A 16,026-nucleotide genomic window follows, 5' to 3' on the forward strand; every position below is an offset into this window, starting at 1 on the left:
TAAATCAACTTTGGATACTTTTCCTTCTATTCGATTTCCTTTGCTTCCAAATTTCCTGCATTCTTCGAGAGTGTCACTTTTTCTCTTCCAGAGTCCACTTTCTTCCAGTTGTCAGTTTCTTCCTCTCCTGAAATCCTGCCTTTCGAATTACTTCTCTAAAACGTTTTCTGTTTTCTATTGTGTCTGTTTTAATCTCAATGTTCTTCATATCTTTTTCAATTTCAGCAAACCATGTGGGTTTGGATTTGTAACTGTTCAATAAATTGAAGATCTGTTTAATTAGTCTGTTGCTTTCCATTCTATAAACGTGTCCGACAAACTGTAGACTTCTCTTCCTCATTACATCAGTTACTTTTTCAATTTTCAAATATAGCTCTCTGTTTGGACATAACCTGTATTTTGCATTATTATTTCTTTCAGCTCCTAGTATTTTTCTCAAAATTCTTCTTTCAACTTTCTCTAGGTTTTCGACAACTTCAGTTGTAGTTCTCTGCTGCATATAGAGTTTCAGGCCTGATCACTGTTTGGTAGTGTCTTAATTTCGTGTTCCAGGATAAGGATATTTTGTTATATACATTTTTTGTCATATGAAATGTCCTTTCCATTTTGTGTACTCTGATTTCTATGGATGTCTTTTCTTTTGTGTTGTTCATTATCCATTCTCCTAGGTATTTAAAGCAATTTGTTTTAAATATTGTGTTGTTATGAATTGTGATATGTTGCAGGGCGTCACTGATGTTTGTCATGAACGTTTTTTTCAAATGAAATTTGTAAACTTCATTTTTTAAAATGAAATTTGTAATCCTACTTTTGATACTTGTTTTTGCAATTCTCTGATTTGTTCTTGAGCATTTTTCCAGTGAGTCAGTAGTTAATGCCATGTCATCTGCAAAAGCTAGACAATCTATAGTGATTTTATTTGGATTATTTCATAGTATCAATTGCATATTATTAATTAATTTTAAGTGTTTTTAATCAATATTATGTACAGTTAGTTTCTACTGAAGATGGCCATCTCAGGGTTGAAACATGTATAGAAGTAATTTTTAAAAGTGTAAATCACTTTGAATAGGAGAATACTTGAACAGTAAATTATTATTTTAACAACACTCTGATGGTGAAAATTTTTCGACCAACTGGACTCAAATTGGCTAACCTCAGTGTTAGGTCATACAGGCTTGACACCGAAGATTTTCCCTTAAATTTCTGACCTAATATCGAGGTCGAAAAAATACGGTAGAAAGAAAGGTGATTGATGACGAAAGAGATCATGGACACCAGGTGGGCTACAACTAAAATAAGTTGCTATGATTTCATTTTACAATGTGTTACTTTGTCCCTGTGCATAAAAATTTAAAAGTTTAAATATGTATATCATTTTTCTTAAGTTTTTTCCAAATATTTTACATTGCACTGACACAGATAGGTCTTTTGGCGATGATGGGGGTAGGAAAGGGTTAGGAGGGGGAAGAACCATAATTAAGGTACAGCCTGGTGTGAAAATGGGAAACCACAGAAAACCATCTTCAGGGATTTGAGTCCACTGAAAGCTCTAAAATCCAAACTAAGATCTTTCCTTAAATTTTTGACCTAAAATTGAGGTCTGAAAAATACGGTAGAAAGAAACGTGATTAATGACGAGAGAGACTATCTATTGTACTCGAAAACAACAGTGTATGAAGATGTGGAGATTGTCAACTGAAATCAGAGATCTTTTTACGGATGATGTTATACTGTATATTATTGAAGGAATAGGTGACCATAAGGTTGTAATAATGGATGTAGGACTGGTACCAAAAAGGCTTAATAAGAGGGTCACACAAGACAAGAAATTATACAGAAAAACTAAAGTTGATGAATTTGGGACTTACCTTAAATCACAATTCAGTTGTTGGATAAGTGAAGGGAGTAATGTGGATACACTTTGGGCTAAATTTAAAGGAATCATTTGGGAAGGAGAGAAGAGATTTGTACCTGTTAAGAAGGGTAAAATGACCTCAGACCCTGTTTATTATACAAGGGAAATAAGAAAATTAAAAAGAAAATGTAGAATAGTAAACAGGAAAATCAAAGAGGGTAGGGAGAATAGAGAAACTAGAAAACAGCTAATGAGGGAACTGAATAGAGTGAAAAAGGAAGCAAAAGAGAATTATATGTATGGCATTCTTCAAGAGGGTAATGACCACAAAGGGAAATGGAAAAAGCTGTATTCATATATTAGGAATCAAAAAGGAAAAGGAATCCAAATTCCTACAATGGTGGGAGAAGGGGGTGAACACTATTTAACAGATACTGAGAAAGCAAACCTCTTCAGTAGGGAATTCAGAGATTCAGTAGAAGATTGTCAGGACTTGGAAACCATAACAGAAGATAGAGAGGGAGAGACACATAGGGAAACAAGAAGCTTCTCATTCACAAATGAAGATATTTTCAGAGAAATCCAACTGCTTCAGCAAGGAAAAGCAGCAGGAAGTGATCAAATTACTGGGGAGGTATTAAAGACGATGGGGTGGTATATAGTGCCTTATTTAAAATTTCTCTTTGACTATGTCATAAATAATAGTGTAATACCAAAGAAATGGAAGGAATCTATAATAATACCAATTTATAAAGGAAAGGGTGATAAAAGGAAACCAGAGAACTACAGACCAATCAGTCTGACCAGTATAGTTTGTAAAATACTGGAGAGTTTAATAGCAAAGTACATCAGAGGGATATGTGATGATAAAAATTGGTTCATGAGGAGCCAGTATGGATTTAGAAAGAAATTTTCTTGTGAGGCACAACTGGTGGGATTTCAGCAGGACATATCAGATCAGTTGGATTCAGGAGGCCAGTTAGATTGCATAGCCATAGATCTTTCCAAAGCCTTTGATAGAGTGGAACATGGAATATTATTAAAGAAATTGGAGGGAGTAGGACTGGACGTCAGGGTTATACGTTGGATAAGAACATTTCTAAATTCAAGGGTTCAGAAAGTCAAAATAGGAAATTATATATCACAGGAAGAGAAAGTTTGGAAGGGAATTGCACAGGGTAGTATAATCGGTCCGTTACTTTTCTTAATATACGCAAATGATTTAGGGAACAATATAACATCGAAAATAAGATTGTATGCAGATGACATAATTGTTTATAGGGAAATAAATAACATTGAGGATTGCTCAGAATTACAAAGGGACATTGAGAGTATCCAAGAATGGGTTGAAGAAAATAATATGAAGGTTAATGGAGGCAAATCAACTGTTACAACATTTACAAACAGGAGCTTTAAAACTGAATTTGAATATACTTTGGATGAGGTAGTTATCCCTAAAGATGGCAAGTGCAAATACTTAGGTGTGAGATTTGAAAGTAATTTGCACTGGAAGGGTCATGTTGATGACATTGTTGGGAAAGCATACAGATCGTTACATGTCATAATGAGGCTACTTAAAGGATGCAACAAAGAATTAAAAGAAAAAAGTTACTTAAGTATGGTTCGTCCATTATTGGAATATGCAAACAGTGTTTGGGATCCTCACCAAGAATACCTAATAAAAGAACTAGATGGTGTGCAGAGGAAAGCAGCAAGGTTTGTAACAGGGGATTTCAGGAGAAAGAGTAGTGTATCAGAAATGTTAAAGGAACTTGGTTGGGAACCTTTAAGTAAGAGAAGGGAGAAAACTAGACTTATAGGATTATATAGAGCCTATACAGGAGAAGAAGCATGGAGAGATATCCGTGAGAGGCCTCAGTTGGAAAATAATTATATTGGTAGAACTGACCACAAGTACAAAATTAGAAGGAATTTTAGCAGAAGTGATTGGGGTAAATTTTCATTCATTGGGAAGGGCGTGAAGGAGTGGAACAGTTTACCAGGGGTAGTGTTTGATCCTTTTCCAAAATCTGTACAGATATTCAAGAAGAGAATAAACAACAACAGAGAAAATAAATGAAATGTTAGAGGGCATTCGACCAGTGCAGGATATTGTAAATAAAAAATGTGTGTGATTAAATTAATTCCATCCCCTGGTCTATGGAGTTTGGACAGCCCAAGTAGGGGACTGCCTGTAGGGGTGAAGTACAGTGGGGACTTCGAGGGCCCTGGGACCGCTACGGTAGCTGTGAAGGCCCTTCAGGAACTCTGAAAAGTGGTAGCAAAAGGGGCTCTTGTTAAGACGCAGCAGGTCGTTATGCTACTTATGTTCCAAAATGGGTAAAATATAAATATGTAAATAAATTCAATGTTAATTTTAATCTTATACCAGTTGTATATTATTATTAGAAGTAATTTCACATACTGTATATGAGTTGACTATGTTTGTAAGATATTATAAGTAGAATTTTGTAAACAATATAAATTTATTAAGGATGATGTATGTGTTTAATAGAACAAATTATTAGCGTAAATTGTATAATATTGTATTCTAGGAAAATTTTCTTTGTCTCTTGTTAATTTAAAATTTAGTGCTTGACAATAATGTATTTTAGTGTACCATTTGCCACCGAGGTAGACACCTCATTTGCAAATAAAGAGATTTTGATTTTTTGATTTGATTTGATTTATTTATTATGCCTTTGTAGGTGGCGAAGTTAGGGCTCTTGGCCCTCTCTTACACTTAACCACGGTAGTGATACATCATCGGGAGCAGGGTTTGAGTACATAATATTATACAGTAAATAATAACTTACACAAAAATACATTACACTTTTCTAACTCACATTCATTCGATCTTCCAGTCATACAGGTTAGTCAGTGGCATTCAGCAGGTAGTCTCGGCAAGCAGTCTTAAATTTAAGTAATGGGGTGGAATTTCTGACACTGACAGGCAGGGAATTCCAAAGTCTCCCGCCACAACAAAGGAATTATTGTACATACAGGATTGGTGAACAGGAATAGAAAGGGAGGAACCAGAGCGGGTATTACTGCTGTGAAAGGAGGACAAATACTTAAGCTGGGATGAAATGTATAGTGGTCTGTCTTCAGAGAGCAGTCTGTATATCTGTATCACTATGTGATACATTCGTCGTTTGTCAGGTTTCAGCCATGAAATAGTGTGATAGTATGGGGTGACATGTGTATCATAACTCAGACTGTATATGAATCTAAGGCAACAATTAAGCGCTCGCTGAAGTTCCAAAGTCTGCTCTTTTGTTGCGTCTACCAGAATGACGTTAGAGTAGTCAAGGACGGGAAGCACTAGCGTTTGTATGAGTTTGACTCTCACAGTACAGGGTAAAATATCGCTGTTTCTTTTAACCGAATGAAGTATCGAAAATATTTTTTTACACACATTCTTAATATATTCAGACCAATTTAAAGTTTCATCATTATTACTCCAAGATTTCTCACAGTGTGGCTGAATGGAATAACTCTACCATTCAGTATAACTGGAGGAATAGTTTTGTATCTTAGTATGGCCAGCAATTTTTGAGAGCCAAATAAGGTACAATATTGTGAGCAACTGCAAAAAGATCTCGACAATATTGTGAGATGCACAGCAGGCAATGGTATGATGATAAACAACATTAAAAGTTAGGTTGTAAGTTTTACTGATAGGAAAAGTCCTCTCAGTTTTAATTAGCGAGTTGATGGGGTGAAAGCTCCTTATGGTGATCACTGTCTAGGTGTTTAAGATCTTCACTGGGGTAATGTCCGGCTCCATGGCTGAATGGTTAGCGTGCTGGCCTTTGGCCACAGAAGTCCTGGGTTCGATTCCCGGTAGGGTCGGGAATTTTAACCACAATTGGTTAATTTCGCTGACACAAGGGCTGGGTGTATGTTTCGTCTTCATCATCATTTCATCTTCATCACGACATGCAGGTCGCCTACGGGCGTCAAATCAAAAGACCTGCACCTGGCGAGCCGAACTTGTCCTCGGACACTCCCGGCACTAAAAGCCATACGCCATTTCATTTTACTGGGGTAATCACATAAACTGGATTGTAAATAAAGGATACAGATCTCTACACATGGTTATGAGGGTATTTAGAGGTTGAAGTAAGGATGTAAAGGAAAGGGCATATAAGTCTGTGGTAAGAATAAAATTAGAGTATGGTTCCAGTGTATGGGACCTTCAGCAAGATACTTGATTCAAGATCTGAAAAAAAAAAAAAAAAAAAAAAAAGCAGCTTATTTGTTTTGGGTGATTTTAAACAAAAGAGTCGCATTATGAAAATGTTGCAAAGTTTGGGCTGGGAAGACTTGAGAGAAAGGTAATGAGCTGCTCGACTAAGTGGTTTGTACAAGCAATAAATTTCATGGTTATACCCATATTGATGGATATGACTGAGTTTTTATCCACCTAATCAATACAGTTTACTCTCAAATAGTAATCGTTTCGATCGTACATAGCGGTCATCCTCACCGACAATGACAGCTGTTCTGGGTGCACCACTGCAACCTCGAAGGATATCCTCCTATTAACACCCTTATGGATGGAGAGACTTACTTTCATAATGTTGTGATATCCGTCATTTATTGTAACAAAAGAAGATAGTTCCTTCAGTGATGTGGCGCTGACAGGCACATCAACAACTAATCAATTTTATTTTCATCAATAACCCAAACCCCATGGCGCAACAGCCCCGAAACTACCAGGCGACCGCTGCTCACCTCGAAGGCCTGCAGATTACGAGGTGTCGTGTGGTCAGCACGATGGATTCTCTCGGCCGCTATTCTTGGCATTCTAGACTGGCGCCGCCATCTCACCGTCAGATAGCTCCCCAATTGTAATCTCGTAGGCTGAGTGGACCTTGAACCAGCCCTCAGATGCAGGTAAAAATCCCTGACCTGGCCGGGAATCGAACCTAGGGCCTCCGGGTAAGAGGCAGGCATGCTACCCCTACACTGCAGGGCTAGTATTTATTTTCATCAATACTGTGATATTTTCTTGTAATGCATATTTTACTATGATCCATGATGGGACAATTAACAGACAATGGCTTTTACGTCATCTTTTCATCGACACAAGTACAGTTTTGAAATCATTTTAACTCTCTTGTGACCTACTAGTTCTTATTCAAATCCACTTGACCATTTATCAAATGTCTAATGTATGAATTTTAATGTGTACACTAGTGTATTTTTATGTGTTTGTATTTGTAGCCGTAATTCAGGAGGTTAAAAACCCCCACCCTTTTATTTATGTCGTCACTATGACCTAATTCTAATTTTATAATTAATAGCTGAGGATGACCGCTATATACGGTCGAAACTAGTAATGTTTGAGAGTTAACTGTATTGGTTATGTGGATAATAAACTAAGCTTTTGTAGAAAAAAAGTGGTATGTTCCGAGCTGTCAGTGGAGAGATTGAGATTAGTAGATGAATAATTTTGAGTGGTATTTTTGAAAGTAGGAAAGATCACAATATGAAGATAAAGTTGGAATTCAAGAGGACAAATTGGGGCAAAGATTCATTTATACGAAGAGAGGGATCGGAATAATTTACCAAGGGAGATGTTCAATAAATTTCCATTTCTTTCCAATTATTTAAGAAAAGACTATGTAAACAACATATAGGGAATTTAAATTCATATCAGTGGTGACTAATGGACTGACTCATTCTTTAATGTTTTCATGTTTGCCCTATTCTCCTTTATCTATGAGGGGGGATCAAATATAAACTGGACTTTATTTTTTATTTAAATTCATTTATTGAAAAACACACGGCGATTATAGTTTATTTTTCCACATACAATTTACTGCTTTGGAAATGCATTTGTCCTAGTGAATGAGCAGCTTTTTGATGCCCTCATCGTAAAAAGAACAGGGTCATGTCGCCAGCCAATTGTGCATGAAGTCTTCCACACTCTCGTAATGTACAAATCGTTGCCCTCCTAGAGCTTCTTTAAATGTCCGAACAGATGGAACTTGCAGGGTGATAAGTCCGGGCTATAAGGAGGATGATCAAGTGCAATCCAGTGCATTTCCTGCAGCTTGGAGACAGAGCTGCAGTATGGGGCCGCGCATTGTCGAATCGGTTGGTCTCGTCTTTTGAGGCGATGTGCAACCCTCACCTTGTTCAACAGCTCGCAGTAGTAAGCAGTATTGATTGTGCATCGCTCATGCAAAATATCAAACAGTAAAATGCCTCGCCGATCAAAAAGAAAGGGTTGCAAGAACCTTACCAGCTGACAATCAAGTCTTGGCTTTCACTGGTGCTGCCTCACCTTTCCTCCGCCACTCCTTTCACAAATGCATCTTTGACAGTGTATGATCACCAAACTGTGCAGTCAATCTCTGGCAAATTTCCGCCGCTGCAACTCCTTCACGAGCAAGAAATCTTATAATTATGCGTTGCGCAGTGGAGGGATGCACCTGTTGCTCTGGCATCGTGAGCGTTACTGACGAAATGGCAGGAAATATCTAACAGCATGCTCTCCCCACTCCTAACAGTCCTGCCTAAGTCTAGCAGAAGCACGGGGCCAGTCCTACCAACTGTTGATGTTCAGGAACAAAAATACCATTTATATTTGATCGACCTTCATATTGCTCCCACTTTCCACACTGATCTGTCATGTTTTTATCCTATATGTTTCTCTTCTTTCTATACTTGACCTCATTTGTCATTTGCTTTTTTTTTTTTTTTTTGTTTTTCTTCAATTACATGCCAACTTTACAAAAGTGCATTAACTTTTTTGACACCCTGTTCATAACATGTTGCCCAGTGCACCTAAATGGGAATATCATTTGATATTTACAGGTATTTCAGAATGAAGCTCCTCATCATGGTAATACTGCTGATATGGTTAAGAAATACTGGTGCTGCCAACATTCTGGCAATGATGGATGTCCATTCCCAAAGTAATTACCACCAAAAGGTACCCCTTATCCTGGCACTAAAAAAAGCAGGTCATAATGTAACACTTATATGTACAAACGAAGAGAAGAAAATAGACTTTAATAATACTGTACATCACTCAACGATATATGGACTAATGAAAGATGGCAACTATTGGACACCAGAAGATAAGGAGGAGGAACATTATTTTAAAACAGTATCATCATTCTTGGAAAGATCAGTCCAAAGATGTGAGAATGCTCTACAGAATAAAGGAATGAAGGAACTACTTGACAGCAGTGAAAGTACAAAGTTTGATCTTGCAATTTTTGAACCAGCTCATGGGGAATGCTTCTTAGGAATGCTTCATAAATTTGGGTGAGTAAAAACCATGATGAATTATGACTAACAAATTAAGAACTTCATAAACAGTTAACCCTTTATAGGGCAAAAGACTGGGGGTATTAAAAAAATAAATTTTATGGTTAATTTGTACTTGAAATATATGTATGACAAGGGATGTACAACTAGTTTATGGATTTACACCTTATTTCATAAAATATGGGGTGGGAAATTATTATCCCAGTGACTGTTCCAGATAGGTAATGTTTGTGGGTGGGCAGTGGGATAATAATTTCCCACTTAAAAATATTTATGATAATGCGCTCATTGCGTATTAATTACTTTATTGACATCAACATAATACAATAACATAGCATACTACATGGCCTATGGAATAATAAATGATAATGAAATCTCTCAAATTTAATTTAGTTAGGATGTAGAAAACTTTGAAAACACTGTCTGTGATTTGTGAAATGGTTCAAAGCATGATTTACATAACGCAGCATTACATTTCATATTACTGCGTTTCTCCTTCTGCTCAGTATTATATTGTGCACAGCGACGATATGTTTTTATTAGCTCAGGCTGCCGATATCTGATAATCTCACCGTATTTTCGATCGTTGCTTGCCCAACAGATCCGTTTGTCCACCGTCCACGCCCGTTCGCTGGGGAATAACCAGGGCGCTTCTTGCTCGAAAATGACCGTATCAGTTCATTTACTAGTTGTGACCTAAGCTTCAGGTGTGACGTACCTTTTGTTTTCTTCTCTTTAATTTCCGCTTTGTACACTATGTATGAACTGACAGTCATACTGTCCAGGAAGTAATAAAAAATCTTGAGCCACCATCTTCTAGACTTCTTGACCTGCCAAAAAAAAAAAAAAAAAAACATGAACCTATAAGACACTATGTATAGGATTTCCAAACATAATAGGTTGTGTGGGTTGACCATTGTTTTTGGTTACCATAGTACTGGACATGGTCTTCACCATCAGAGTCCCCACCTTCCTCCGAGTCCAGAGCTTGTTCTTCGGATATTTCATCCAGCCAGACTTCAATCTTTGCTTCCATGTTCAGAGCGGTAGTTATCAACCTACGTAATTCTAGCATAATACTGTATTAAATTATTATTATTATTATTATTATTATTATTATTATTATTATTATTATTATTATTACCAAGCTACTGTTAGATGAAACAAGCTTTACCAATGTTTATGATTTTAAGCCACTTATTAGGAAGACTAAATAGCATAAATACAGTCAAAACCAAAATTAGGCCTAGATCTTACATAAAACCCAAGTACTGACTAAGTGCAAGTGACTATAACATCTTTGTCTATTGTCATAAGGGGAAACTTAAAACAGTTTTAGAATATAGAATTGTAGTAAGTTTGAAAAATATATAAATAATTTTGAAATAGCATCTTACTAGGTTGCAGAAAAACTATGAAATTACCATTGATTCTGTTATTAGTATTCTGAATGACACAACGGATGGATCATTATTATATCTGTGGCACAAACAGATTTTCTCCGTGAATAAATCATGATAAACTGCATTTCCGAAGTATATACTAACCTTTGGAAATCTTCTGTCTTCAGTATTCCACATCTTCTTCCTACAAATACCGTTTCACTGCAGCTCGACACAATGGGACTGCCACTGTACGCGCGCTAGGAACCGCTGGGATATATACTTCCCACCTAGTGATCTTAAGTCACAGTAGCGATCAGGTTATTAAGTTTGAAATGAAACTGTGCAGCCCTCTTACACTAGCAAGTGGAACTGCATGTTCTGAAATAGCCGGGAAGATAATCTCCCTAAAACCGTTACGTATATACGAGGTGGGAAGATAATATCCCAAAGACCTATAAAGAGTTAAATCAACAGTTTGCATGTTATGTTCCAGGCCATATGTGTTTCCTTAAGGTTTACTGATCTGCACAACAAACACAATGAGAAGAAGGCTTCCACCTAATCAATTCTTGTTAAACAAGTAGCCTATTGATTAGGTGGAAGCTTGCAGTTTAATTATCATCTGCTAATCATAATATTTGGCCCTCAATCACCAGTAATACACAGAGTCAATACAGGGTCTCTCTTATGAACCCAGACAGTCCAGCAGCATTTTTACTCTCTGAGACCTAAGCAGCAGTATGGGTGGCACGCTCATAGTCCTTGACCTTGCAAGAAGCGTGCACATATTCAGCCTAGCATCAGTAGCCAGTCTGAGTCTCACCTGTTAACATGGTGAGACAGTTATTGCAACACCGTATTTTCAAATGTAAAAGTTGTTTTAAGTACAACTCGGCTGGATGGGTTCACGATGCATTTGTTCAGCAATTTCCTGGTGAAGTGCTTGCTACCTTCACGAGTATAGATTCACATAATTGTAAATAAATTTGAAACTACTAGCTCAATGTTCAATAAATAACTTGAGTGCACATGAACAGTTTTAACGAGGAAAAGCTAGATGACTGGTGCTAATCTTCAGCGGTCACCGAATAAATCACTCACTTCATTAGTACAACAAGTAGGGGTTTTGGTTTCTTCTGCACACAGAGATACAAAGCTGTTACACATCAAACCGTACAAGTTTACATGGGCCCATTGTTTAAAACCTGCTGATTCAGCAGTGAGAGATTGTGAGTGGTTTGTTGCACCATTGAATGGTTGTTTATTCGAGCCACAGCTTGTGTTCTTTTTGGATGATGCCTGATTTCATCTTAATGGTCGTGTAAACAGTCATAAATCTCGCTACTGGTATGCAGAAAATCCAAATGGTGTTTATAAAGTCTCTCATTATGAAGGATGACACTTCAAGCATCTTTTATCAGGTAAGATTTCATATAAGATTGTATACACTCTTAAAGTAGGGCGGCCACGCGCGATGTAAGTTGGGCTGAGGCAGCTGCTGTAGCGCAGAGTACAAACACCGTGCATTCGGACTGGGTTTATAAGAAAGATCCTGTATACTCATTTTTGCCACTGACTGTAGTTAACAATCCAACAATAACTTAACTCTGATCACCCTTCTGTCAAATTTCATCTCTCCCCTTGGTTTCTCCATCAATTACTGAATCCAAGGCCAGGAAATATTACTTTTTCTAGAACCTATATCTCAAATATATATATCATTTAAGGGTTCCAGATGTACATTTTCTTTGGGTTAGGCTATATTTTCTTTCACTGCCCCTGCCTTCCACTTGAAACTTTCCCTTGCAGAGTGAAAGAGTTTTAACGATTGGTAGACTTCCATCAGTGATGGATACAAGTAATTATTTTCACCCTTCCACCGAGCTGTACTGCACTTAACGTGAGGGTTCTGTGCTGCACTAATGTTTCTTGCTAATGTTATATACAGTGCTTTTTTTGTTTTGTTTTTATTTAAAAAAATGTCATTTATTGACAGAGAAATGTATTATAAATATTCCAGCAGATGAGACTATGTTCACAAATTGAATTTGCAGTAACGATTCTCGCAAGATGGTACCATGTCCTCATATTTCATAGGCTTCATAGGTTGGTAATGCACCCGGGAACAGGAAGTTGTGTTCACTTCCGATTGTTTCCAGTGTCAGATAATCGGTTCTATATCTGCTCTGCAAAATGCAGGGGTTCATGTGTGTTTTGAATTAATCTACTATAAGTTAAATCAGTACAATCATTCTTCAAAATAAGTAGATACTTTATGTCAATGAGTAAAATAAGGGAGGCTGAAGAAGAAGAAATTGACAAATCTACATGTAATAATAATGGCGTGTGGCCTCCAAAAAGGCCTGGTGCAGGTCTTTCGAGTTGAACCGTATAGCCGACATCATAGTTTATAATTTTCATGATCCGTGTTGATTTCCCAGGTTCAATAGAAAAGGACTTTTATTAGGAATCTACCTAATCAACACTAAAATAACACTGTACACAAAATCTTATCCTATCTCGTAAGAAGTAGTACCACTTTTGGTCACTGTGTGACCATCTTAGTTACATATGTAAAGTCACTTAAAAGCTAATCATAACACACATAAACATGACATACAACATATTTCTTTTTTTTTTTTTGTGAACATTCTTTATAAATCATAGGACAAATTTCAAGAAGCATCAATGATAGCACAATGTGGATGACAATGTGGATGTTTTCCTTATTCTACATCAACAGAGACTATACCAAAGATGTCATTGTCAAGAATGTTCACAAAAAAATTTGGATTTTGTAAATCATATTATTGTTTATGTGGGTTATGTTTAGTTTTTAAGTCACTTTATACAGGGTCCAGCAGAAACAATCTACCATTTTAGTATAAGTCCTATAGTAACACTAAATAGGAAAATGTAAACTACTAGAGTGGCAATTGATAGGAATCACAATGTCATTTTATGATACAGTAACACAAGTCATGTTTCATTTTCATCTTTTGATAATCACATATTTTAGATAATCACTGTCCCTTGCGATGCACGCATGGAGTCGACGAACGAGGCTGCCCATTACCTTCACCAGCATTTCAGGTGCAACTGTCTGGATCTCTTTGTGAATGCGTCACATCAAAGTGTTGCCCCACATTGCTAGAAATAGAATGATATCAAATTAATGCCCTGTCTCTGTAATTCAGGAATCAGGAAGGTCGTCAATAGGCCTCTGTAATGTTCCAAATTCACTGTGGCTGAGTTTCCATGTTGATCCTCAATAAAAGTAGGGTCCAATAATTCTGGAAGCTGAAACACCAAACCATGAACTTTGCACTATGGAGTGGTTTTTCATAGAGTTCTTGTGAATTCACATTACCCTAGTTGACATAGCCTGTCAGTTCAAAGTATGCCTCATCCGACATTATCAGGTTGGGAAGAATGTCCCTATTCTCGACCAATAAGTCGATAAAGTTGGTACAGAATTTTTTCCAGGAGGCATAGTCACGCTGCGATAACTTATGAGTCACCTGCATTTTGTGCAGATGATGAGCTAAATCATTATGGAGAATGCGGCGCACACTTCTGTCCGACATGTGTAAAACTGCAGCGTGTTTATTTACTGAATGCCTAGGATTCCTGTCAACAGTGTTCCATACTCTCTCAATGTTTTCTGGCGTCCACACTGTCCTTGGGTTTCCTGGTGGCTTCTTATTCGTGGCACTTGTGGTAGCACGAAACTACTCAACCTACCTCCGATTGTGTGTTGTTGTTTGGTACTCTTCCATGTCTCCCAATATTGAACTGTTGTCGAAATTTCCGCTGCGTAGCTACCACACTGTCACCACTTTTGAAATATGTTTCAATCACAAAAGCGGGATGCGTCGCGGTCTAACGCTTCATGGTAACTAAAACGGCATCCTTCATGTTACACACTACCCTGTTGGTTTTATCCCCACTGCCATTGAAAGTGGTAGAGTGTTTCTATTGGACCCTGTATATGTAGCTGAAGATGGTCACACAGTGACCAAAACTGGTACTACTTCTTACGAGATAAGCAAACGGGATGTCTGTGAGGATGCCTACCTATGATGAATTTTTTAAATGCTGAATACGGCACACACACCAACCCCCCAACCAAGTTGTTGGAATTAACCAATAATGGTTAAAATACTTGACCCGGCCGGGAATCGAACCCAGGACCCTCTGGTCCAAAGGCCAGCACGTTAACCATTTAGCCATGGAGCCGGACAAATCTACATGTGATCATGTAATACACCAAACTAGCACTGAAAATACAGGTGGTGAAGAGTATCATGAAGATCGAAGATCCGCTGGGTCAAAAGGAAGCAGATTCTGATAATGATTGGCCAGAACATTGGAACGTTCTGAGTTAAAAAAAAAAAAAAAGGCCTTCTGTGAGACAAAGGTATGTTGGAGTTTATGTTATAAGTGTGGAAGTTGCTGTAATAGCACCTACATGGTGAGTACCAGCACCTTTTCTTACAGAAAAAAAAGCACCGATTATATACAGTCGAACTTCGATATCTCAAATCACCTTAGGAGCTGAATTTTATTTTGAGTTATCGAAATTTTGAGATATAGAGAATTCTCGCATATGAGGACTACACGTAATCGCATAACGTGTAACTACGGCTTGATACTGCCATTAAGTGTTATTTAACTTGTTTAACTTTGAAGTATTTTGTCAGTACTTAATTCCAACAGTTATTATAGTAAGTCGGTGAAGACAGAATACAATATACAGTCAAGGAACATGCTTTTCATTCTCAATCTTCTTTTCTTCCACTTAGTTTTCAATAACAGTTAGTTATTTCTGTAAAAACATTTACATTCGACTGACTCTGTATTTAGGATCGAAGAATAGTCAATGCACATAACACCTGGTGTAGTGACAATTCAGGAGAGGCTTCGTACAGCTCCAACTGCCTATGGTCAACGCGCCAGGGGTAGACAGATAAGATATACTGTAGTATGTTAAGGAACAATAACACACAAACCTTAAATGCCATATTGCACAGTTAATGTTGTACAAAATTCGAGTTAAAGTATATTTTCAGCGTCTGTGGAGGAAATGTTTGCTTCGAGAAATAGAGAAATTAGTGCAATTGAATTTCGAATAATAGAAAAATAAATACACGTGAAGTGCAGGACAGATGGCAGGGAGATTTAAATTATTTCGAGGTACTGGAAATTCGAGTAATGGAGGTTTGAGATACTGTGGTTTGATTGGAGGGTTGGAATATAAGTCATGGGAGTGGGGAGCATACTGTGCTGCGGAATGTGTGAATAATGGTGAGTAGGTTTACCAAGTGTAGGATATAAAGCGAGAAAACTGACGGCCATGAAATCCTTGTCCTATATAATGTTTATTCCCAGAGAGTACAGTAACCTTTATAGTAAACCCTCAGGGTAGTCCCCTACATTGTTCACAATACGTTGCCAATAGGACATCAGGCACCAGTCACCTCACCATGTGTG

The 16,026-nt window shown here is 37.4% G+C and overlaps 1 protein-coding gene across 2 annotated transcripts in view; it reads left to right on the forward strand.

Moving 5' to 3' along the window:
• The window catches only part of LOC136883542 (UDP-glycosyltransferase UGT5), a 63,217-nt gene that overhangs the window by 3,183 nt on the left and 44,008 nt on the right, over positions 1 to 16,026 (forward strand). Inside the window, exon 2 of one of the 2 annotated variants that reach the window (XM_068229760.1) lies at positions 8,690 to 9,145. In XM_068229760.1, the coding sequence (XP_068085861.1) occupies positions 8,700 to 9,145 (446 nt within the window). In that variant the 5' untranslated portion in view covers positions 8,690 to 8,699. Of the gene's footprint in view, positions 1 to 8,689; positions 9,146 to 11,762; positions 11,955 to 16,026 lie in introns of those variants that run through there. The other variant, XM_067155917.2, reaches the window with a different exon arrangement.

Source organism: Anabrus simplex, chromosome 11 (genome assembly GCF_040414725.1).
Source record: "Anabrus simplex isolate iqAnaSimp1 chromosome 11, ASM4041472v1, whole genome shotgun sequence".
In the NCBI taxonomy this organism is placed as follows: domain Eukaryota; kingdom Metazoa; phylum Arthropoda; class Insecta; order Orthoptera; family Tettigoniidae; genus Anabrus; species Anabrus simplex.